Raw genomic sequence first — 27,279 nt, forward strand, 5'->3', positions numbered from 1 at the left:
GTGGTTTAGGTCAAGATAACAAAAGGTACTAATGTGAGGATTACATTTTTAAAATGTATATTTATTTATTTTAGTTGTTACAGCGTAAGAAAACAAAACAATCAAATTTAACCAAATCCTCAGCATGAATTCTAAGAAAACCAAATGCAGAATGTCCAAGTATGTTTGATCCAGGTTATTTACACAATTCAATCCCAAGTAGAAGGACAAGTTCGTTTTAATGTCATTTTCAAATAAGGATTATACATTTCAGTAATCAAACATACTTTATTTTAATTATTAAAAGTATTTTGGTTTCCAGATTATGGTTTTAAAAGTTCTGGTAAGCACCCAAACCACTGGCTAAAAAAAGGTAATTAAAACAGGTCCTTTAATGACACTGCATTCAACCTATGCAAGTGAAATGCACAAACAAAAAGTCTAACATTTTCCAAATGCTCTCCATTAGGACATTACTGGTAGTATGGTCGATATCTAGACTGATCTGGATGATGAGGTCCCGGCATCTGGCCCTGAGGTGGTGGACCTTGCATTCTTGGTGGTGGTGGTCCCCTTGGAGCTGGCCAAATACCAGGACTAAGTCCACCGGGCTGGTTGAAAGGTGGGCTAAGAGTTCCTTGTTCTTCAGAGAACTGCTGAAGTGAGCCAGGGGTATAATGATGGGGAGGAGGTGCACTGACAGGTGGGCCACCATGCTGAGGAGGCGGAGGACCAGGTGGAGATGGCTCATGTAGGGCATGTATGGAGCAATTGGGCAATTAAGTGTCCAGGTGGTGGTGTTATGGGTGGAGGTGCAGAGGTCATGGGAGGTGGTGGAGCTTGGTTATAAACCATGTGAGGAGTCCCCGAAGCCTGTGGAGGGTGCTGCATTGGGTGGCTTATTGGAGGAGGGGGGGGAGGGGGTGGGCCATAATGCTGCTGCGGGGGCATCATATGATGAGGATGTGACACCACTGGCTGATTCTGGTATTCGCTGGGATGATGATGAGGGGCTGGGCCAGGGCCAGGGCCTGGGGGTGGCGGTTCACGTCCACCACTGGTATTAGATCCTGCAGAGTCATCCTGGATTGGGACTGTAATGAGATTGCTGTGCTTACGAGTTGTAACTGTGGAGATACGAAAAGTTTCTTGTCCCACAGAGCGAGGGGGACCCAAAGAACTCATATCAGCAGACTGGGGTGGAGGCTGCGTTGCCCGGTGGTCTTCATGAGGCTGGCTGTAGTGCTCATGACCCACATGTTGCAATGGAGGTGGAGGAATAAGAACATGTGGTTTAGGACCACCAATATGAGGGAGGTGGTGCTTATCCGGAGGCATCAGGAAACGCTCAGTCATTTCTGAAGGAGGTGGTGGTCCAGTTATGGCTGGCATGTGAATGGGATCACCTTGAGGGCGTCCACTAACTGGCTTTCCACCTCTCATGTGACGATGGTTGATGTGTGCCTGCAAATCCCTCTGAGATAAGTATGTCCGCTTGCAGCCCTGCACAATGCTGCACATAAATAGAGATCCACGAAGACACTGTTCAATGCGCTGGACAGGATCATTGCAACTATAAAGAGAAGAACTGTCCTTAGATTTTAGTTAGGGAAATGAAAGTATATCAGCATTTAATTTGACATTAGCACTTTAAAGGAAACAAACCATAAAATATCTGAAGATAAGGCCCTGCTCACTATTCTGATTTTCTTATATTATTTTTTTTTTTTACACTAAACATAAGACAGGCAAAATCTGTTATACCAGATGTCATAAAATATACAATTTTATTTAGATTAAACATTGAAATACAACAGGCAAAAAAATTAATTTTAACAAACATGAAACCAAGCATATACTTCTAGTTTAGACATTAATATTCTTCTCAATTATATAATAGTTCTATAAATCCTCTGATCCATCAGCTGCTGATCAAAATCAGTCAATATTCACTCCAGAACAACTTAAATCGCTAGTTTCCTATTTTTTTTTTTTCCAGCCTCTCTTTTCTAAGCATTACAATAATTAAGTGGTACTACGCATGTATGCCAAGCATTGTGGTACTTGAGGATACAAACTTATTGTTCTTCTGCTGGAAGGCAGCCTGAAAAAACACAGGAGTCAGGTATAGTTTAGGAGAGATAAGACAAATATTGACTTTCACATTAAAAAAGTGGAGTAATAAACAGAGTGAAGAAATTTAGGAGTCACCCTTCGCATAGAGGGGAATTTTAGACTAATATTCTTCAGCTGAACAAAAATACAGCAGTGCTGATTTTAATAAAGAAGACTGTTCTTGCTGCTCAGTAAACAAAAGATTTGTTAGCTTAAGGAGCAATAGTAGACTATTTACTTGTAAAAACGATAAGCCCGTTAATGTTGTATCTTCTTGATAAACATCCAATGAACATTACAGTAATCCCTCGCTATATTGCGCTTCGACTTTCACGGCTTCACTCTATCGCAGATTTTTATGTAAGCATATTTAAATATATATCGTGGATTTTTTGATGGTTCACAGATTTCTGCGGACAATGGGTCTTTTAATTTCAGGTACATGCTTCCTCAGTTGGTTTGCCCAGTTGATTTCATACAAGGGACGCTATTGGCAGATGGCTGAGAAGCTCACCAACCAGAACGCGTATTACATATTAAATAAAACTCCTCAAATATATTGTGAGCACAGGGGCTGTTTGCACCCCTAGAGGATACGACCACTCCTCAAAAATGGCTGAAAGATTACCTTCATATTGCTCCCTTCCTTGCAGGGCTTACATGTGGCTGCTTTGTCAAGTGATATGCTTCCTGCATGGTGCTTTGCATACTTAAAAGCTTGAACAGCACGTATTGATTTTTGATTGTTTGTTTTTCTCTGTCTCTCTCACTCTCTCTGACATTCTCTGCTCCTGACGGAGGGGGTGTGACCAGAGGGGCTGTTCACACACTGGCCTAGAGGATACGGACGCACCTCTAAAAAATGCTGAAAGACTACCTTCACATTGCTCCCTTCCTTGCAGCTGCTTTGTCCGGCGGTGCTTCGCATACTTAAAAGCCAAACAGCCCCATTGATTTTTGATTGTTTGCTTTTTTCTCTCTCTCTCTCTCTGACATTCTCTGCTCCTGACGCACACTCCTTTGAAGAGGAAGATATGTTTGCATTCTTTTAATTGTGAGACGGAACTGTCATCTCTGCCTTGTCATGGAGTACAGTTTAAACTTTTGAAAAAGAGACAAATGTTCGTTTGCATTGTTTGAATAAAGTTCCTGTCTCTCTACAACCTCCTGTGTTTCTGTGCAAATCTGTGACCCAACCATGACAATATAAAAATAACCATATAAACATATGGTTTCTACTTCGCGGATTTTCACCTTTCGCGGGGGGTTCTGGAACGCAACCCCCGCGATCGAGGAGGGATTACTGTATATAACAACTGTGACTTGACATTCTTTTATGCCATATGTACAGTTTGTGTGTTATGGATATTCTGTTTACACTTTATTAGCTAAAATATGAGCACCGAACAATTACTCTGCAATATGGTCAGGTCCATAAGTATATGGACAGTGACATTTTTCATAATTTTGGCTTTGTATGCCACCACAATGGATATGAAATAAAGCAATTATGTGATTGAAGCATAGACTTTCAGCTTTAATTTAAGTGGTTTATCAAAAATATATGAGCCATTTAAGAATGAGAGGCACTTTTCTGCATAATCCCCCAACCCCCACCCCCGTTTCCACTGGCTCAGAAGTACATAGACTTTTGATTAACAAGCTGCACCATAGCCAGGTGGGTGCAGTTCCTTCATTATTTCATTATATTAAGCAGGTAAAATGCCCAAAATTGATTCCAAATATGGAATTTGCATTTGGAAGCTGCAACTGTGAACTCTCAATATGAAGTCCAAACAGTTGTTCATGCAAGTAAAAACAGTCCCTCAATTAGGCTGGGAAAATAAAACAAACCCCTTAGAGTGACAGCAGAAACAGGAGTGGTCAAATTAACCATATAGTACATTCTTAAGCATACTGGTGAACTCAGCAACACCAGAAGGTCTGGGCAACCACAGAAGATAACTACTACGGATGATTGCAGAATTCTGTCTTTGGTGAAGAAGGACCCCTTCACAATATTTAACCAAAACCAAGAACACTCAAGGAGGCAGGCCTATCATTGCCAAAGTTTACAATCAAGAGACTTCATGAATGAAAAGACTAAAGGTTTACCACAAAGTGTCCTTGGAGAAGAGAAGAAATGGCTCATGATCCGATGAATACCACATCATGTGTGAAACATGGTGGAGGCAGTTTTATAGCATGATCATGCATGGCTGTGAATGGAAGTCAGTCACTAGTGTTTATTGATGATATGTCTGCTAGCAGAAGTAGCAGGATGAATTATGAAGCATATAGGGCTATACTGTCTGCTCAGAATCAGACAAATGCTGCAAAACTGACAGAACAATGTTTCAAAGTAGACATGGACAATGAGCCAAAACATACTGTGAAAGAAAGCCAACTGTTTTCAAAGCAAAGAAGTGGAAAATTCTTCAAAGGTCAAGCCAATTAACTGACCTCAACCCAATTGGACCTGCAATTCACTTGCTGAAGACAAAACTAATGGCAGAAAGTCCCACGAATAAGCAGCAACTGAAGACAGCTGCAGTAAAGGTCTGGCAAAGTATCACTAGAGTGGAAACCCAGCACTTGGAGATGGCCATGGGTTCCAGACTTCAGGGAGTCATTGACCCTACCAAATATTAAAAATGATCATTTATGACTGTTAGTTTGTCCAGATACTTTTGAGCCAATGAAAATTGGAGGACCATGTTTTCATTAAACCCCTTGAATTAAAGCTGAAAGCCTATACTTCACATCCTGATTGCTTTGTTTCAAATACATTGTGGTGTTGTACAGAGTCAAAATTATGAAAATTGTGTCACTGTCCAAATACTTCTAGACCTGACTATGTCTTTTGGTTAGTAAATATGCAAAAATCAATTTCACTGTACTCTGTACATGTGACAAGAATGACCCTATAAACCTACACAGTCATATGAAAAAGTTTGGGAACCCTCTCAGCCTGCATAATAATTTACTTTCAACAAAAAAATAACAGTGGTATGTCTTTCATTTCCTAGGAACATCTGAGTACTGGGTGTTTTCTGAACAAAGGTTTTTAGTGAAGCAGTATTTAGTTGTATGAAATTAAATCAAATGTGACAAACTGGCTGTGCAAAAATTTGGGTACCTTTGTAATTTTGCTGATTTGAATGCATGTAACTGCTCAATACCGATTATTTGCAACACCAAATTGGTTGGATTAGCTCATTAACTTCATAGACAGGTGTGTCCAATCATGAGAAAAGGTATTTAAGGTGGTCAATTGCAAGTTGTGCTTCCCTTTGACTCACCTCTGAAGAGTGATAGCATGGGATCCTCAAAGCAACTCTCAAAAGATCTGAAAACAAACATTGTTCAGTATCATGGTTTAGGAGAAGGGTACAAAAAGCTACCTCAGGTTTAAACTGTCAGTTTTAACTGTAAAGAATGTAATCAGGAAATGGAAGGCCATGGGCACAGTTGCTGTTAAACCCAGGTCTGGCAGGCCAAGAAAAATACAAGAGCGGCATATACGCAGGATTGTGAGAATGGTTACAGACAACCCACAGATCACCTCCAAAGACCTGCAAGAACATCTTGCTACAGATGGTGTATCTGTACATCGTTCTACAATTCAGCGCAATTTGCACAAAGAACATCTATATGGCAGGGTGATGAGAAAGAAACCCTTTTTGCACTCACACCACAAACAGAGTACAGTAATCCCTCCTCCATCGCGGGGGTTGTGTTCCAGACCCCCACCCCCCGTGAAAGGTGAAAATCCACGAAGTAGAAACCATATGTTTATATGGTTATTTTTATATTGTCATGCTTGGGTCACAGATTTGCACAGAAACACAGGATGTTGTAGAGAGACAGGAACTTTATTCAAACACTGCAAACAAACATTTGTCTCTTTTTCAAAAGTTTAAACTGTGCTCCATGACAAGAGATGACAGTTCCGTCTCACAATTAAAAGAATGCAAACATATCTTCCTCTTCAAAGGAGTGCGCGTCAGAGAGAGAGAAAAAAGCAAACAGTCAAAAATCAATAGGGCTGTTTGGCTTTTAAGTATGCGAAGCACCGCAAAGTAGCTGCGAGGAAGGGAGCAAGCATTTTTCAGAGGAGCGTCCGTATCCTCTAGGCCAGTATGCGAACAGCCCCTCTGCTCACACCCCCTCCGTCAGAGAGAGAGAGAGAGAGAGAGAGAAAAGCAAACAATCAAAAATCAATACGTGCTGTTTGATCTTTTAAGTATGCGAAGCACCATGTGGGAAGCATATAGCTTGCAAAGCGGCCACACGTAAGCCCAGCAAAGAAGGGAGCACTGTGAAGGTAATCTTTCAGCGTTTTTTGAGGAGCGGCCGTGTCCTCTAGGGGTGCGAACAGCCCCCGTGCTCACAATATATTTGAGGAGTTTTATTTAATACATAATACGTGCTGTGGTTGGGTAGGTTCTCAGCCATCTGCCAATAGCGTCCCTTGTATGAAATCAACTGGACAAACCAACTGAGGAAGCATGTGCCAGAAATTAAAAGACCCACTGTCCGCAGAAATCCGCGAACCAGCAAAAAATCTGCGATATATATTTAAATATGCTTACATATAAAATCCGCGATGGAGTGAAGCCGCGAAAGTCGAAGCGCAATATAGCGAGGGATTACTGTACGTTGTTGTTTGCAAATGCTCATTTAGACAAGCCAGATTCATTTTGGAACAAAGTGCTTTGGACTGATGAGACAAAAATTTAGTTATTTGGTCATAACAAAAAGTGCTTTGCATGGCAGAAGAAGAACACCGCATTCCAAGAAAAACACTTGCTACCTACTGTCAAATTTGGTGGAGGTTCCATCATGCTGTGGGACTGTGTGGCTAGTTCAGGGACTGGGGCCCTTGTTAAAAGTCAAGGGTCAGATGAATTCAACCCAAATCAACAAATTCTTCAGGATAATGTTCAAGCATCACTCACAAAGTTGATGTTACGCAGGGGTTGGATATTCCAACAAGACAATTACCCAAAATACAGTTTGAAATCTACAAAGGCATTCATGCAGAGGGAGAAGTACAATGTTCTGGAATGGCCGTGACAGTCCCCTGACTTGAATATCATCGAAAATCTGTGGGATGATTTGAAGCAGGCTGTCCATGCTCAGCAGCCATCAAATCTAACTGAACTGGAGAGATTTTGTATGGAAGAATGGTCAAAAATACCTCCATCCAGAATCCAGACACTCATTAAAGGCTATATGAGGCATCTAGAGGCAGTTATATTTGCAAAAGGAGACTCAACTAAGTATTGATGTAATATCTCTGTTGGGGGCTCAAATTTATGCACCGGTCTAAATTTGTTATGATGCATATTGCATATTTTCTGTTAATCCAATAAATTTAATGTCACTGCTAAAATACCACTGTTTCCATAAGGCATGTCATATATTAAAAGGAAGTTACTACTTTGAAAGCTCAGCCAATGATAAACAAAAATCCAAAGAATTAACAGGGGTTCCCAAACTTTTTCATACGACTGTAAAAAGAAAGAAAAAACAGCAGCTACTGTGTAAGGAAGAACCGATCAGGTTTTTTTTTTTTTTGGTCTGATACCCACCACAGATTTCATGTTACTAGAACTGTCCGATTCTGATACCAATTTGTTTTGCTTATACTTTTAATTTTATTTTTTCCATTAACCTCCTACAGCACCAGTTGTGCAGAAGGCTCGTTTTCTACAGTACACTGATGTGGAATTTGTATAATTAAACTACAGACCACAAGTGTTACCTGTTCATTTTTATTAAATTCTGTAGGTGTATTGTTCAGGAACCATTAAAAATACACTAAAATAAATATCCCCTTACAACACACTTTTTTTAAAGTGACAAAGCATGTACACAAAACATCTATAATACATGCCATAAAAGAAAATGTGTTATAAATGCAAGACACAAGTCTAATAAATTCATATTTATCAAAAAAACACACAAGACTAACATGCTTAAGAAGTTGACAAGTAAAACTGACACATTTGGCCCTTAAGCTAAAAACGTGTTGTTTACTAAGCAACAAGGGCAAATTTTTCTTTATTTTTTCCCTAATTAAAATGTACTAAACACAAGCTAACTCACATTCTGCACGGTTTTAAATTACAGGACAAAATAAAAATGTCTGAACTCATTTAATGTGTGCCAAAGATGTGCTTCTCTGTCTTACACTGCAACTTCAGCTAAACTTCTGTTCCTTTCCATGTACATGACAACTCCTCAGATTCCCTTTTATGAGTTTACTAATCCACTTTATTTAAAGTAAAAGCCAATGTTTTTGTTTTCTCCTAAAGTTTGAATTTCCACTCTTCGTTAACCATTATGTCCTGGCAACAAAACATGTGTGATTCCTCAAGTACCATAATACTTCACGAGAAGAAGCACTATAACTAAATATAATCATAACTATTAGAAAAGCAGATTCTGAAAAATTGTTTTTTTGAGATTGGCTAATATACTAATTATTGATCGAGTCATTTGGAGTGAAAACTGGCTGATCTAGATTGGCAGCAATCATAGCATCACTGCTTAGTCTACTGTCTAATTGTAAAAATACCAAGGAAACCACTCTCATATAAAATGATACTTAAATATGGCAAATTATGCACAAGCCTACCATAAAAAAAAACCAAAAAAAAAAACAAACTGTACTTTAATGAACGATGTGATCAGTATCAGCCTTAAAAATGCCTGATCACATCAATCCTATTAATAAGATGCAATATGGCCAATCTGATATAATTCAAGTAAGCCTTACAATAATAGGTGGATATATACTCTGCTCAATTATCACGATGGGTTTGAATCTTTTTTTTCCTCATAACATCACAAAGAACAATACTGAGAATATTTATTAGTACACTGCATCAAATGTGGAAGAGAGGGACTACTTAACAGTGAAGTTAGCTTGTTAATTTAAACCATACAGACTAGGTTTACCATGGAAAAATATACTTCCATCTTTGTATACCAGAACTTGCACCTAACACATTGTGCAAAGACCAAAACATTTTATGCAAAAGGCAAAAGACTCACTCAAATATTATGTTTATAACATTGACTAAGTTTGTCATTAACAAAACCACTAGCTCTATACGCCAATTATACACACAGCTCTGTCCTGGGATATTTCTTTTCTTCCACCAAAACAGATGGAGGCAGGACAAGAATAATGAAATACCCCAAAAATTAGCTTTTAGTGATTAGCCATGCCCTTGCATAGCTATCCTCTAATACCATGTTTCTAGTCCATCTAAAGACTAATTAGTACTTTCCAAACATAACTTGCTGTTACATCTTTTCTTCTTCAGGTATGTCAGAGGGCTCAAAAACGTATTGTGGAAAATTGTTTTAAGATCCAACGTTTTCTGCTGTTAGCTTTTTTTTTTTATCTTTTATTTCAGAATACAATAGATATTCAGGAGTTTCTTACTGGAGTGTATGTTTTATTAATTCAGATTTGAAACTCTTAAAGGCTCCTTCATAATGCCAACTCTGAGTAATTCCACTGATTTCATAAGGCTATCACAAAACATTGAAGTTTATCAAAGAGGCATTGCAAAAATATACTTGAGATAGAAAAACGTAGTAGCAGGGAGGGACTCCAAGACATATGTTCCACTTTTTGTATTTTTTTTTTTTTTTAAGAAATAATGCATAAACAAACTTAATATTTTTATTAGAGATATTAGTTTTTATATATACAAAGCCCACTATCTATAAAACTTACCCAGGGCACATTTTGTCACACTTCTTCTCATGTATTACTGCACATTCATAGCAGAAAACATGCTTGCAAGGAATCTGGAAAGAAAGAAAACAGAAATCCAGTTAACTAGAGAAACAACAATAAGAATACCAAAATAAGTAAACTGTTTGTGCATACCATTCGTCCATATATCTTGATAGGTAGACCACATTTATCACAGAAATGAACTGGCGTGTCATCCTTTTCTCCAATTAAATTCAACTGTTGAAATGATAAAATATATACATAAGAAGCAGGTACAATACTGTTCTGGCAAATATAAATCTACTTAGACAACAAGTATTGTAATTAGACTTCCACACATTTACAGTTTCAATAAATACAGTAATCCCTCCTCCATCGCGGGGGTTGCGTTCCAGAGCCACCCGTGAAATAAGAAAATCCGCGAAGTAGAAACCATATGTTTATATGGTTATTTTTATATTGTCATGCTTGGGTCACAGATTTGCGCAGAAACACAGGAGGTTGTAGAGAGACAGGAACATTATTCAAACACTGCTAACAAACATTTGTCTCTTTTTCAAAAGTTTAAACTGTGCTCCATGACAAGACAGAGATGACAGTTCTGTCTCACAATTAAAAGAATGCAAACATATCTTCCTCTTCAAAGGAGTGCTTGTCAGGAGCAGAGACTGTCAATAAGACAGAGAGAGCAAAACAAATCAAATTAGGGGAAGGCGGCAGCTCCACCCCCCTCCGTAAGGAGAGAGAGAGAGAGAGAGAGAGTGAAACAAACATGCAAAAACTCAATATGTGCCCTTCGAGCTTTTAAGTATGCGAAGCACCGTGCAGCATGTCGCTTCACCTAGCAGCTGCACAGAAGGTAGCAACGTGAAGATAATCTTTCCAGCATTTTTATGAGACGAGCGTCCGTATCGGTCTAGGTGTAGTGCAAACAGCCCCCCTGCTCACACCCCTACTGTCAGGATCAGAGAAAGCGCAACAGAGAGGAAAGAGAAAAGTAATGAGTTGGGTATGCTCTCAGCCATCTGCCAATAGCGTCCCTTGTATGAAATCAACTGGGCAAACCAACTGAGAAAGCATGTACCAGAAATTAAAAGACCCATTGTCCCGCAGGTAATCCGCGAACCAGCAAAAAATCTGCGATATATATTTAAATATGCTTCATATAAAATCCGCGATAGAGTGAAGCCGCGAAAGGCGAAGATAGCGAGGGAATCAATGTATTCTAACTAAAGATGCACAATTCATTGTATTTTAAATTCTAAATACATAGTACACAGCAAGATACTAATTTCAAAAGTGGGGATTATTTTATTTAGTATTCCTGTGCTGTCCACAGATCAAGCTTTCCCTGTTTTGGACTGCATCTAAACAGTACCTAAACGCAAATGCATTTGCAATATTAGAGGCAAACATATAACTACAAGGAACTGTGTTGAACAAATTCATAGTACTGTCTCAAGCCTTAACAGTCTTTTAAAACATGTTAAATTATTTTTCTTTTATTAGAAGCCTCCCGAAACATTGAGAAGTTTTAAGTAATGGTGAAAGTTCTATTTATCAAACTTATTTTCTACACATTCAATCTCCAAAATGTAGAGAATTGCATTGTTTTTAATAGCAATTTTGGACAGGAAAAGATAGCAAAAACATACAACTGGTGAAATGCACACAAAGATTTACACAACCATCTACAATTAAACCACATAGACCAAACAAATGCATGAAAGCTACACAAGGAGCACCAAATTCTAATGTTAGGCCCGCGAACCAAATGTATATTACTTGTTTATGCTGTTGGTATCGTGATGCCTATTGAAAGCAAATACATACCTTAACATCCCAAAATATTTGTAAAAATCTTCGTTGACTTCCAAACACATCTGGAACCTTGCAATCATAGAGCTCCTCTTCACTGTATCCAAAACTTTCTATAAAAAAAGCAAACAAACAAAATAAATAAATAATAGTACAGCTCCGAAGTATATGTATGTGTGTATATTATATACACATACATACAACTGGACAAAAGTTTTGAAACCCCTCAGGGTTTTCAGTTTTTATGGAAATACACACAGTTTAATGTCAATGTTTCATTAAATCAAGTCATAGAACAAATACACAATGGCAAATAAAGAGTGTGTCAAGGAATCATTTAAGCTTACATTTTGCTAATATAACTGACAAACTATGGTAACCATTTTGATTTAGAATGCCAGTCACTCTATGCAAGTGAACAACTCTATCTCAAGCAAAAGAACCCCAGACCATCACACTTCCTCCTCCATGTCTAACAGTTGATGTCACACACTGAGGAACCATCCTTTCACAAACTCGAAAGGCATACAAACCCTGCATGATTAACCGAAGATTTAAAATTTTGATTCATCGATCCAAAAGACTTTCTTCCAGTCTGCAGTAGTCCACAGCCGGAATTTCAATGCCCTATTTTGTACTTTAAGGAATGGCTTTCTCATGCCACTCACCCTGTAAAACCTGCAGGACAAAGTCTCCTCTTCAAAGCAGAAACTGACACTTGCTTTTTTCAACCCCTGTTGAGCTGTGCTTGAAGCCGTTATGCTGTAATGTGCCCGTCATGGATGCTGGTGACCATGAGGAACTTGTCTTCTGATTGGGTTATGACTTTGGGTCTGCCAGATCTCTTCCAGTTTCCAATTGCCTTTGTATTGTGGTATTCAATGACACTTTGATTTCTTGAAAGGAAAGGCGCCTGCACTTCTAAGGCCGGATTTATACTTCACACGACGCATGCCGCAGCGGACACTCCTGCTACGCAAGCATTGTAGTGTTATACTTGCGCGTAGTACTTTACATAAATCTGGAGGAATCCACCAGATGGCAGTGCGAGAATATTTTCACAGTGGAAAACATGTTCGGACTTCTCTGTGTTGTGAAATGCCTAGACCACCCAATAAATTCCGATGACACCTTACTGCAATCTCTCTGAAAAAGGATGTTTATTGATTAAATCCAGGGATGTGTCCATTCCAGCAAGCATTGGGCACCGAGTGAGAAACAATCCCCTGGACGAGCGGCCCTCGGCTCATCGCAAAGTGAATTCAAGCACACACATACACTGGCATCATTTAAGCGGGCACCAAATCCGCAAATCTGCATATCTTTGGAAGGAAACCGGAGCACACCGAGGAAACCCAGCAGGAAACCATGTAAACTCCAGGCAGGGAATATCAGCGACGTGACTCCCTGCAAGACAGCAGCACTAACACTCCGCCACTGTGTCACCCCCATGTGTGTAATTATTAACAGCATTCATTATGTAAACGAAATTACCGATTTATCTGTAAAATGCTTTTCATCATGAAAGTGATATCAAGTATAAAATCTAAGGATTCTTAAATGTGCAGAGAGTTGGAATATCATACATTTATGTGATCATGTGGCGATCTACTTGCTGGCAAATTCGCTGCTGTCAGGAACAGATGAAGCCCTAGAAAAAAAAGACCGGCACAAAAGACGGCATGTGAGACTTTTTAAAACGTATCGTGTCCATTACGATCGGGAATATGCGACGCTTTGAATAAAAAAGCACCACGAATACATCTGTATGTGGGCATTTTGCTTCACCCACATCAAACCATTTATCAAATATCGAAGCGGCCACACTGATCTTGTAGGATCCGCAAAGCAGCTTTCGGAAAGTAAGCACGCCATCCTGTCCAGATTTGGGATCAAGATAGCGCACAAACCAGCAAACACATTACAGACTGTCCTTTTCAATGCCAGAAGCAAAAAAAAAAAAAAACCAATCAACCACAGAAACAAGAAACGCAGTTTACAGCCCTTCCATGCAATGCATGCCCAGCGGTATATGAGGGACAAACATCTAAAAGACTCGCAACCCTAATACAGGTACATTACAATGTCATCTATCTATCTATCAGAAGGACCAACCCTCGGTCTGTGATTTACACACATACATGTTCCGTTGGAGCACGTTTAACTGGGACACTGTGAAAGTAAAATTCAGGGCTAATTTCAATAGTGCCAGAGGAGCATGGCTGAATTGTGGCTCTCTAATGAAAATGCCATTAAGGACACTTGGACTTGAACCCAGCATATGCAGGCTTAAAAAGAACATCTAAAAAACAAAAAAGACTTTATGACCAACACCTTCTGAATAACACACCTTTTTAATCCATCCCCTTACAACCTATCCTCCACCCTCACTCGCTATATATTCCCTTTAGTTCATATATATCTAATCATTTTTCTCTTGATGATGACATCTGGTAGGTTATCGAAAGCTTGAGAATAAAAAAACTATTTTAAGATACGCGACTCCATTTTTCTCCCCTTTGTAAATCTCTAGCTACAAATATGCAAATCGTACCACAGACCCTTTGCTTCTACATATACGTACACACAGACACATGCACACATTGTGTGTATGTGTGAGGAGAGGCAGCATCATCAAAGTATCACAACTCGTATTAATAGAAGTCTTTATAAATGTGTGCTACTTTAATACAAGTGGTTTTATCCCAGCTGGAAGAAGAGAAGCACCAAACAAAACATCTTTAAATCTGACAAAATAAAAACCAGCTCAACCCAAAAGACTTGCCAGGCTTTCTTTACAATGCTTTCTCAAAGCGGGTATTGAAAATTTCTCGCAATGCCTTTTCATAAGTCTGGAGTGAAGTTGGTTTGAAAACCTAACTGATTACTAACTGATTATGTATGCAATACAGAAAGTATAATGCAATAAAGTATATGAACAAACACACACACACTAATATTATATATATATTGCCCTTGAGCATGTTAAAGGTGCAATAAAAATTAAAAATATATTTATGTGTAATCTATATGGAGGGAGGACCCACACATTCCCTTGAATTATTTAAAAAATATATATTTTACAGCAATTCCCTTTAATTAACCTTCAAAATATTCTTGAGATGTATTACACTTGTCTCAGTTTTCTTCCATTTCTGGAAACATTTTCTGTACCTCATCTTTTGTTACTGTGTCCAGAACTTCCTGTTGCTTTCTACAGTGTAAGAAATCAGAATAAAAAAAGTCTTCTTCCCTTCAGTCATAATTTTAATTTGGGGTAAAAAAAAAAAAAAACCAGGTCAGAGGCAGATCGATCTGGTGAATGCAGGGGTGCAAAGCAACAAGTACAATGTTTTTTGTTAAAAAAACTGATTAATATCCTGGTGTGTGCATGTGTGTTTTGATGCTGCAAAATGTATGAAGGTGACATAAATTTTGCCTTGCTTAAAATCCACAGACTTTTCTTTTTGGTTTATATTAGATTACAGATTATTTCAGCAACAGAATATTTATTAGTTACAGTAGGGTCTTGTACTTCAAACGATGCAAACTTTGTATGTTCCAGATTCTGAAATGCTAAATTTGAAGAGAAAATCGATCCAAAGATCAAATGATGTTTCCACATCCAAACTGCATACACAGTGAAAAAAATGCAGCAACAGTTGTGTGCCCAAGATGTCTCTCACTCTTGCTGTGAAAGGTATCTTTGTGTTATGCTTGCGTGTTTTCAGTGTGTCTTGGTTTTTATATATATATATATATATATATATATATATATATACATACACACCACACACATATTAACCATGGCATCAAGAAGAGTGTGGAAGTAAAGCCCAAGAGGGAAGGTTGTAAAGAACTTATGTTGAAGCATGGAAAGCAGTACGTGTATGGCAAATCTGGTGGTCATGTTTAAGATATGTAGGTACAATAAATACGTTTTCACTTTATTATACAGTATTATGTATTGGAATTATTGTTTTCATATTTTAATTTATGGCATTTGATTGTGTTTTTTTACCTTAAATTATATGTATTTGCTGTTTAAGGTTTCTTAAAAAATGTATCATTTAGGGGCTTGGAAAGGATTGATTCACTTTCCTTTATTTCTAATGTGGAAAACTGATTTGGATTACGAACAATTTGAGAGTTCAGATGGCCTCCTGAAACGATTAATTTGAAGCACAAGGCACTGTAATATATTCAACATGTGATTATGACAAGACTACGCACATAAAACTGCAAATATTCAACATCATGTAAAATACAATGATAGATCACTGACAAATAAGACCTTCTCAAAATGCTTGAAACACCAAAAAACCATCAATTAAGTATCTCTTAAAAACAAATGTGCTAAACATAAACTTACATTAGCATGTATGTATGGCATGCATGCATAAAAGAAATGTTCTTACTTCAGTGTGGCCATAAATTAAAAAATAAAATACATTCACAAAGTAAGCTAGTTGAAAACAACAATACCTGTACAATAAATTAAATAAAAACTAAAATGTTCCCCGCTTATTGTATTCAAATCACAAAAATGTATACTACCATTATCTGCATTTTGCTGTTTAGAAGCTATTCGATTCATGTTTCTTTGGGGGCGAGGAGGCGGCTTGCTTCTGTTGGTCTGCTTTGAAATAAGTTTCAGGGGAATCCTTCTGCGCACATCGGGTCCGCCCAATGATACAGATCCATCTGTACCTTGTAAGTCATTGTCTACACAAAAATAAAGAAATAAATAACATGCATTGCTATTAACAATGAAAATATCTGGCACTGCATCCACTTTCAGTAGCAATACATAAGGTGACAACATTTATGCCTGCTGTCCTCAAGTTCAACCTGGAAAACCCACCAGCATTGTAGGTTTTCGTTTCAAATAATTTCTTCTTAATTGGACTCCTACATTAACTAACCAAGATGTTACAAAAACACAATCTGGCAATTTTTTTAAACCGAATAAAGGCAGGAATTTCGATATAAAATAATTTTTGATATTTTTCGTTTTGTTATTTTTAATTATTTTCTTGTTATTTAGAGGCACTAATAAGCCATATCAAACAAATAAACAATACTATAAAACAAACACATGGGTAACACTAAAATAGCTGCATTTTACCATTCAGACATCCCTTGACCTGGTGAATGCGTGTATCATGTCATTTTTTATCCTGCTTAATCCAGACCAGGGTCACGGGTTACGTGTAGACTATCCCAGCTAACATATGGTGCAAGGCAAGAATAAACCCTGGACAGTGTGCCAGTCCATCACAGGGTGAACACACACACTAGGGTCAATTTAGCATTTACCAATTCACTTGGACAGGCGAGAAGAACCATTGCAAACGCAGGGAAAGCATGCAAACTCTCGACAGGGAGGACGGAGGACACGGACCAAGATCTTTTTACTGCGATGCATGGTGACTGTTATGCTTGTCATTAATTGACAGATGTCGATGTAATTAATAGGGGCAAACTACGCTAAAAACACGTTCATCAAAAAGAAAACCAGAAAATGACATCGAAAGATATTGCAAAATGAAAATATTTCTTAATTTCTTATAAATGTAAATCTAACACTAACGCACTTTTCTGAATGCAAAACAAGATACATTGAAGGTAAAGTTAAACAATTAGGGTCTATGTCGGACAGTATGAAACAAAACCTGCCGCCACAGGGGGTTCTTAGAACTAAACTTGGGAAGTCACCTGATTTAAGGGAATGCTTATACGCACTCCTTGTATACTTGCTTACAAATATCAAACGTCTAAATATTTAGAAAACAAAATACTACTGAAGTTTCAAATAATTCTGTTTTTAAAAAACAGAACAAAATAAGGTTATTTAGCTTACGATCACAGTAGGTAAAGCATTTTTAAGGATCTATAACATTCCGGAAAATGGCTAACTTTTCTATGTTTTACAAAAGACAAAGCAATTAATAATACAATACCCAACCAACGGTAGTTTAGAGGTTAAATCTTATTTCGCAGCATATTGGTTAAGAAGATCAACAATTTGCAAGTAAAGAAAAGCCAAGTAACACTCAATAATGCACGCGTATATCCTATTACTTGTTTAAAACGCAAACGGATTGCTAGGGGACTACGAAAACCGAGAACAACTTAAAATTTAAAATCAACAACACGGAGAAAGTCGCAAAACATCAGGCATCTTCCTGTTGAAATATTAGGAAGCTCCTGGAAGGCACACCAGGCCGCGCTGTTTGTAACCTCGCATTCTTCCAGTTAGTATTTAATTACAAGGCAACTTTGGCATGTTTATCACGATATACCAATTAAACTCATACTCGGATACTTTTTTTTATTTAAAATATATAAACAGAAAAGGCAAATATTATAAAACAGAAAAACTATTTCCTCCCTACCATTCTGGTCCATGATTCAAAGCACTGCATTGTGGGAACGGAAGTAGGTGAACTGCATGATGGTTCAGCAGTTTCGAAGAAGATGGGCGTGGTTCACACCTATATGGGGTCCCGCTGCTCGAATAGGGTATTGCTGCCATGATTATTGCAGCCCGGAGAAATTATGGGCGGATTCCGCAAGCGGGATGAAATTTGGCGATTCCGTAGTCGTGACGTAATTAAAGTCAAATGAGGGCAGTTTAAAATTCGAGGGACACAGTGATTACCTGCAGTGAGCAGTGTTTTTCCCATTATCTAGACAGAGTACCGAAACGCCATAGCTGCGTTGGTGAAAGTTTCACCAGGGGAAACGCTTTTCGTTTGAATGCTGATTTATCTCGGCGTTGCGAAGCTTCACTGCTCCCCCACGCGCACTTGATCAAATTGCTGTTGTGTCGAGTCGCCCTACCTTACACGGGGTACCGGGGGACCCTCCCACGCGCTCTCCAATCGAATGTTATTGTATTGCCATAAGCAGAATACCGTCAGTAATTTATTTAAACCTCAAGCACTTGCTAATGTCAATCTATTATAAAGAAATGTTAACGTCTTAGATTTTACCTTTTCCTCTCAAAGCTAAAGAGATTCTCTTTATAGAATATTTAATGATACTATTCATCGAAGAGAATTTGTTAGAGGTAGGTTTAAATATTGCTCACAATAATTATACATTTTGTGTTGTTGGTATCGAGATTAGGGACTTTTTAGTTTTTTATCATGCCTTTATAGTAATCTATTTTGGAATTACTTGTTTCATTCGTTACACCCAACTATCCCCCCCCCCCCCCTTTCAGTTTGCCAGAAAATTATATACAGTAATGTTTGGTATTTTAATGAAGGATAAGAAAATCTGGTGCTTATGTCGAATTCCTTGCTTATTTTAGGGAACATTTTTATTCATAAATGTAAATACTCCCCAAATTAAACCTACATTGGTAGTTTTTACTAAAGAGTTCGTATTGTACTGTAAATTATAAAAGCAAGGGGCATCAAATTCGAATCTTGAAGGGCTACAGTGGCTTACTTGTTTTTGTTCCAACCACGTTCTCCATTACTAACCACTTAACTGCTGCTAATTGAACAGACTTCTTTAGGTTAATTTTAATTTTCTTGTTTGTTTAGACTCAAACTTCGGCTCTGAGGCTAAGGATCTGTGCTGGGTATCCAAAGGTTGCTGATTTGATCCCTGTCTACTGCCAAAAGATGGTCCTAACTCTGCTGGGCCCTTGAGCAAGACCCTTAACCTGTAAATCGCTCCAGGGCGCTGTACAATGGCTGACCCTGTGCTCTGAACCCAAGGGTGTATGCCGAAAACTAAACAAATTCCTAATACAAGAAATTGTATAGGCGAAATAAGAACAAAAAAAAAACTTTATAATTGTTTTTTTCTCTTCTCTAATTTACTAGCAGCTAAACAAAAAATGAGACATAACGCATGCCCTGGTATATGACCAGCTAAGTACAAGGACCTCAAAATCCAACATTGCAATCAGAAGCCTATCTTTTGTTAGTGAAAGCAGTTTCTTAATTCTAATGGCTTGCTGGTGCTGGTTATTCTGCCACAGAAGAATGTTTTCAAAACTGTTGATTTTCTTTTTTTCTAAGAGCAGCATCAATATGTTTTGTGGGAGTAAAACAAATCAATACTTCTCAACTTTCACCCAATGAACACACAGGTGCACATTGGTCTCAGGTTCACCCTTGGCATGTTGTCTTGCATTGCATTGCATATCATTTTTGTTTTATTGCCAAGCATGTCAGTTAAGATTACAATAAAATAAGTGTGTTTATGTTTCTGAATTAGTAAGTTGCTTAGTATTTACAGAGTGGCTGGAATTGGAACCTAACGCCACTGAGTCCCTCCAGGGTATGAGCTTGAACCATTATTAAAGCAATAGGAAAAAGAATCCAGGGGGGAAAAGTCAGCATTATTGATGATTTCAGAATTAATGAAAATACCTCATAGCCCAGTTGCTTTTTAATCACGACTACAAAATTATTCAAATAGTGTTAAATGTGAATAAGTTATTTTTATTTGCATTCGTGAACACAATAAAAAATGTAACTAGAATGTTTCCATCACATCACATTACTGAAATTGAAAGGAAATGTAATTAAAACTTAAAAATTACAAAATTTATTCATGTCTAGAATTTGTTTAAAATCAGTTTAACATGAAAATATTTAGTCAATCTAGTATTTTTAAAACATATTGAAAGAAAACAGCAACACATATTCTTTGACTTAAACATAACTATTCTAGTTTTTCTCACTTCTTATATCATTTGGTGACCTGTCATTTGTAAATTTTTTCTGGTGTTGTCCCGATGAATGATCCAGCAGTAGTCCACCATCATACTGACATTGAAATATCCCTGGTACCTTCTTGTCCTTGATATCCTCATAGAATATTTCACCTTGCTCTTTACCCATCACTGTAAAATTCTCAGGAAGAGATTTCAAATGCATTTACTTATTTGGATATTGTTGTTATCCAAATCAACTTACAACATCCATTTCTTTTGTTTTTCCAATTGGAGCACAGGTAGGTGAAGTAACTTGCTTTTGGCCTCACAGTGTCAGCGAGATTTAAACCCAAAACTTAAGACTTTGAATTCAGTAATTTAATGATGAATAACATTACTTATAGAAAATATAATGCATTAATTAAAAGAGAAATGGAAAATATTAATTTATGGTGTACACTGGGTGCTAGGTACCATAATTTTCTAGAGCATGTTATTGTAAAGATACATTTTTCTCATTTTAACTATTTCATCATTATTGAGAAAAATCTGTCTTTGCATCTAGGTTCTCTTAACTGCACTAACATGGCAATTGGAAGAGGACAGTGGAAGATGGGGGAAATAATAGCACAGCTGTAATATCAGTAATATTTTGTTGAATTACATGTTAAACAGGGTGGTACAGGTTTTAATCCTAGACCTGGTTGTTGTCCTTTTCAGTTTTGCATGTTCTACCTATGTCTGTGTGAAATCCATTTTTTTACCACAAAGATGTGCAGATTAGGTTAATTGTTCAATCTAAACTAGGCCCATGTCACTGTGTGTACCTCTTGTGCATTGCCCCTGGTTTTGCCCTGATAGGCTATGGTCCCCACCTTTTTGAAATGGGTTAAGCGGATTTGGAATGTTAATTTATATTATGTTAAAGTAATACCTAGAAAAATTGTGTAACCCAAAAGTTCACAGCATTACCCAAAGCCAAAAACTGAAAGGTTCAAAAATGTCTGTGCAGGTAGCACCCCATTCACCATGTCACTCAATTAACAAACAAAAAAAAAGGGAAACAAAAATTTAATTGGAATTAGAAATTTAATAAATAAATAAGGAAATATGCCCTAAACCCATAACAATCTTAAAGAAGTTCTGCTCTAAATTATGTGCATTCTCATAGCTAAAAGAGTATTACAGTAATCCCTCGCTATATCGCACTTCGCCTTTCGCGGCTTCACTCCATCGCGGATTTTATATGTAAGCATATTTAAATATATATCGCGGATTTTTCGCTGCTTCGCGGGTTTCTGCGGACAATGGGTCCTTTTAATTTCTGGTACATGCTTCCTCAGTTGGTTTGCCCAGTTGATTTCATACAAAGGACGCTATTGGCAGATGGCTGAGAAGCTACCCAGCTTACTTTTCTCTTTCTCTTGCGTTGACTTTCTGTGATCCTGACGTAGGGGGATTGAGCAGGGGGGCTGTTCGCACACCTAGACAATACGGACGCTCGTCTAAAAATGCTGAAAGATTATCTTCACGTTGCTATCTTTTGTGCAGCTGCACGGTGCTTCGCATACTTAAAAGCTCGAAGGGGCACGTATTGATTTTTGCTTGAAAAACAAACTGTCTCTCTCTATCTCTCTCTCTCTCTCTTTGTCTCTCTTTGTCTGCTCCTGACAGAGGGGGTGTGAGCTGCCGCCTTCAACAGCTTTGTGCCGCGGTGCTTCGCATACTTAAGCCAAACAGCCCTATTGATTTGTTTGCCAGAGATTGTTTTCTCTATCTGTGTGACATTCTGTGCTCCTGACACGCACTCCTTTGAAAAGGAAGATATGTTTGCATTCTTTTAATTGTGAGACGGAACTGTCATCTCTGTCTTGTCATGGAGCACAGTTTAAACTTTTGAAAAAGAGACAAATATTTGTTTGCAGTGTTTGAATAACGTTCCTGTCTCTCTACAACCTCCTGTGTTTCTGCGCAAATCTGTGACCCAAGCATGACATTAATAAAAATAACCATATAAACATATGGTTTCTACTTCGCAGGATTTTCTTATTTCGCGGGTGGCTCTGGAACGCAACCCCCGCGATGGAGGAGGGATTACTGTACTTTGTTTGTTAATTATGTATGTGTAAGGTTTTTTACTATTTAGAAATTACCTGAATGGATTCATGGTCCATGAGAGTCTTTGTTTAAATCGAAAATCATATTTGTAGTTTGTCCTTTCTCTTTCATTTTGATGTAGTTCAGGGGTAGGCAACGTCGGTCCTGGAGTGCCACAGTATGTGCAGGTTTTTGTTCGAACCCAGTTCCTTAACGAGAACTCAATTATTGCTGATGAAGCACATATTGCTTAAGTGACATTTTGATGCTTCATTTTAGTGGTCTCGCTTGTTAAGGTTCTCCAACCTTAATTGCTTATTTCAATCTTAAACTGCTGCATTCAGTGTTTTAATTGCTCCTTATTAGCAATAAGATGTAAACAGGGGTAGGCAATGTCGGTCCTGGTGAGCCGCAGTGGCTACAGGTTTTCATTCAACCCAATTGCTTAATTAGAAACCAATCATTGCCAATCTCAGACCTTATTTAATTTTATGGCTTGTTAGTCTGTGCAATGTAAGGCTTTTATATCGTAGATTTTTTTCCTTTCCAAGGATATCATCCAAATGATTTGAAGCCTAAAACAGATCATTTTCAGTCTGTCACATTTTTCTATTAAGTGTTTTATTAAATCAAAACCGTGCATGATGAACACACACAGATGTAATTGGAAAAAAGCTAGCTGGAGAACTGCTGGCTGCTTTGTCTTTTACATCTTATTGCTAATAAGGAGCAATTAAAACACTGAATGCAGCAGTTTAAGATTGAAATAAGCAATTAAGGTTGGAGAACCTTAACAAGCGAGACCACTAAAATGAAGCATTAAAATGTCACTTAAGCAATATGTGCTTCATCAGCAATAATTGAGTTCTCGTTAAGGAACTGGGTTGGAACAAAAACCTGCACATACTGTGGCACTCCAGGACCGAGATTGCCTACCCCTGATGTAGTTGATCCTCTAATATGGGAATAATACTCCAATTACATGACTACTTTTTGACTCATTGGACCAATAAAGTTGCAGGCCTCCTATATACTTAAGGCATCACAGAGACACAAAGTATTTCTCAGTTGGCCCAAAATAATTGATACCAGCATATAATACGGCCCTGCCTGGTGTCTTCTCCAGGTTTGGCTCCTACTTTATGCCCAGTGTTTCAGACATAGGCTTTAGTAACTTGAAATCCTGCCCTAGGTGTTTAAAAATGGCTGAAGGAGTCTGTAAAGTAGTTAGCTTCATTTTTCAGTGTTTTGTAAAACTACATCCTGGTACTCTGCAGGGGTTTCAGCATTTAGTTTTAACAAGTGTCCAAATTACATCTTGTAAATTAATTTCTTTGCACAATTTGATAATTTGTTTTAACTACTTTACTTCAGGCTTGAATTTTGCTTAATTTTGCATTTCTCATTTTCATTTTCATTTTGTGTAAGAGAAAAAGAAGTTAGAAAAGCACATGTGTAAACTGACTTAAATTCAAACTCTTGTTTCAATAACTAGATCTACAGTATTTTAGCATTATATGTATCACATAAAGATTCGGAGTTCTCTGGCATAAAATGTGTTGCTGACTTTTGTTTAGAAACCTCTCATGCCAAAGGTTTCATTTAGTTTATCAATGTGGTTTTGGTGATCCATTCTGGAAAGGTTTGGCCACCAAAATATTATTCTCATGCCATCATCTACTATATAGCACTTCATGTCTGAAGCCCAGCTTACATTCAGACACTGTGCAATGTAAGTTTTTTTTTTTTGGTAACTTATCTTTGTACAGCTGGTATTTGGCAAACCACACACAATTAGGCAAACAATAATTATTAAACAAATTATAGGCACACATTCCAATAGGTCAACTTCTTGACACATTCCACCTAACGTAACTGCCCAGAAATTTCCATTGAGTTAGCCATTTAAATATGATAACCACTGTGCAACACTGATATGATTTGGCAACTACAGAAAGACTGTAATGATAACTCTAACAGGATACCCTTGGAAGAATTATGCAACATCATTCATTACATTTATTAATACAAAAATAAATGAAAAGTCAGGCTGTGAATCAGTAAAAAGTACTCTTCAGAAAAATTAAGATACTAAAGAGTGTAAAGTCAGCAACTTAAAAAAGGTACAGAGAGATTTCATCATATCTTACTTCAATGTGCAAAAGGTTTATGAAGCAAGTTGTCCTCCTTTCAATAAATCCATTTAGTTACTCATTTATTTTTTAAACCCACTTATCCTAAGCAGGATCAAGGGCATGGTGGTAGCACTGGGAGCAAGGTAGTAACCAAACCTAGATGTGACAGCAGTCCTCCAAAGTGCACACACTGTGTCAGCTTAGAATTGCTAATCAGCATAAGCTATACACTTTGGAGACCATAATATCCCCACAAAAAGCACTGCAACAGCCTCTGCACAACTGCCAGACAGGACCTGAACCTACGCTCTGTTGCTGAGAGGCAGCAATGTTAACTACCAACGAAACCTCCGAAGAAAGACAAAGTCACTTAGGCACTAGCATCGGCAAAACTGTTTCCTTTTTACTTTTCCTCCCACCGCTAATGCACAAGCAACGTGAGCACGTTGGCAAAACAAATCCTCCTTAGACAGAGACGCCCAGAGTAGTTCCTTTCAATTACCTGACCCCTCTACATTTCAGTTTTTTTTCTGACGATTTCAATAGTTTTTAAGCTTACACAGTTAGTATATAATAAATAGCAAACACATCATTATTATTATAAGGAAAGTTTAGATGGGAATAGGGCATCCATTCCAAAATAGGACATCAACCCCATTCATCTAATTACTTATCACAATATATTAGCAAAGCATGACAGAGGAAAAGAGGCATCTACATTACCAGTTGTGTACATTAATATTATTATTATTACTATTAGAAATAAATTATGTACTGAAATGAAACTACTGCATCCATGTGCACTATTTAAAATTAACAAAAATATAAATACTTTCAAATGGGAAAACAAACACTAGCATGTGCTGTTGTAATAAGCAGTGTGGAAGAAAAAGAGTGCCACATTAGGCAGTCGTCAAACAGGAGGTCTTTTATTATTTTACATAGATGGATTCAAGTCTTATCAATGATAAGTCTCAGATAGACTGTCATGCTTCGAGTTATCAGTTTAAAGAAGAGATCCCCTCCCCTATCCATTCCCCTTACTTCATACATGTGTTTAAAACAAAGTAGAATATAGTTCAATAATATTTGTTGACCAGAGAATAGATCAATTAGTCTTTATCCCAGGACTGATAGTTGGAAGGGGAAATTTCATGTGGCTCCAGTTCCCTAATATCACAAAACAAGTTTTTTTTTAATTACATTAATTGCTTATCTATACAATAACAAAGTTAGCCTTGTAAATTTAAAATATATTGTTGTCTTAACCTTTAATCCCTAGCAAAGTCAAAACTGCAGACATGTGTCATTGCAGTTTCAAGAAGCATTTAACTTTGCAAGTATACTGCAGATTCAAAGTCAATACAGTACAATTCATATAGGATTCATATCAATAAGCATAATAAAATTTCACTGCAGTTAGACCCTTTCTGCCTGTTGTACTCCTGATGTACTCCTTACTTCTGTTTCAATGGTTTATGTTCTAAAACCTATTGGGAAAAAAAGCACAGAAAATACAGGTAAGCTGATTTGCGATTACTATTAATTAAGGTTCTGCATTTCAATGCATTGTTGTTTACTATAAGATTGGTGACTGATGACTGTGCTGACAATGCATGCTCTGAATTATTTATTTAATTTTTAAAATGCACAATGCCACAAACCTCTCTCATCATACAATGTATTGCACATTAATTGGACATTCAGGTAAGAACTATAATGTACTCATTACACATGACAATACCACTAATAAGAAGTTCACTGGATTTCACAGTTTATTAGGATACCAGCACCAGACAAAATAAAATGTCAGCTGAATAATGCCATAAAAAACTCACACAGTGTAGACCTGCCAACATATTATATGTTGCAACCATCAAAGTACAGCATCAAAAGATATTGCAACATCAGCATCAAATAGTCAAAACCAAAACACAAACACAAATTAATCCTCATAAATTTCCAATTTCTGTTCAGTAGGCAAAACGCTTAATTATAATCTGCATAAGTAATCAATGTGCTTTATGTTAATGATGACTACTCCAAAATAGCCAGATGTTCAAGTTCACGTATTTAATTTATACACAACTGCTCCATCTGCTGGGAGATAGCTGTCAGTACCCTAAATCTTTTTCACAGAGAGAGAGAGAGAGAGAGAGAGAGAGAGAGAGAGAGAGAGAGCGAGTGAGTGAAACAGAGAGAGAGATAAATTGGGAGCATGCGCTGATCCGCGTTGCCGCACCCAGCACATAACGACCTACCTGGGTTGGGACCAGCATGATTTTCTTTTACTATGGCTGGAGTGCCAATCCTGCCTCCAACCCCCAAGTTTTCCCTATAAATTGGATGAAGATTAACATCATACACAGGACGAAGCAATTGCAGGTTAAGGGAATGTTGCTCAAGAAATAAGTAATATTTACTATGTGGCTCTGACCCCTGCTCGTCAACCCTCTGGGGTGGGCGCTGGGTGCCAGCTATCTCACGGCTCAGTCGCTCGTATTTTAAGAGGTGGTATATAGAGGAGTATGTGGGGCACAAGGAGGAACAAGGTTTGGTCCTTCTTTTCTTACCATAGATAGAAAATCGGTTACTAGAGTATTTCACAACAACTGTCTATTTTACATTTCACATACCAATGAATAGGGCGGCACGGTGGCGCAGGGGTAGCGCTACTGCATCGCAGTTAG

At 37.7% G+C, this 27,279-nt stretch overlaps 2 protein-coding genes across 2 annotated transcripts in view; one reads left to right on the forward strand and one right to left on the reverse strand.

Moving 5' to 3' along the window:
- The window catches only part of LOC114660397 (sortilin-like), a 228,401-nt gene that overhangs the window by 46,728 nt on the left and 154,394 nt on the right, over positions 1–27,279 (forward strand). The window lies entirely within an intron of this gene.
- On the reverse strand, positions 48–18,145 carry LOC127526008 (E3 ubiquitin-protein ligase Hakai-like). The gene is given in 8 exon segments (XM_051919796.1): positions 48–721; positions 724–739; positions 742–1,552; positions 9,854–9,927; positions 10,010–10,093; positions 11,690–11,787; positions 16,232–16,399; positions 18,073–18,145. Coding segments are annotated over 8 exon segments (1,533 nt in total). The 5' UTR covers positions 18,086–18,145; the 3' UTR covers positions 48–452.

The sequence above is a fragment of the Erpetoichthys calabaricus genome, chromosome 1 (genome assembly GCF_900747795.2).
Source record: "Erpetoichthys calabaricus chromosome 1, fErpCal1.3, whole genome shotgun sequence".
In the NCBI taxonomy this organism is placed as follows: domain Eukaryota; kingdom Metazoa; phylum Chordata; class Cladistia; order Polypteriformes; family Polypteridae; genus Erpetoichthys; species Erpetoichthys calabaricus.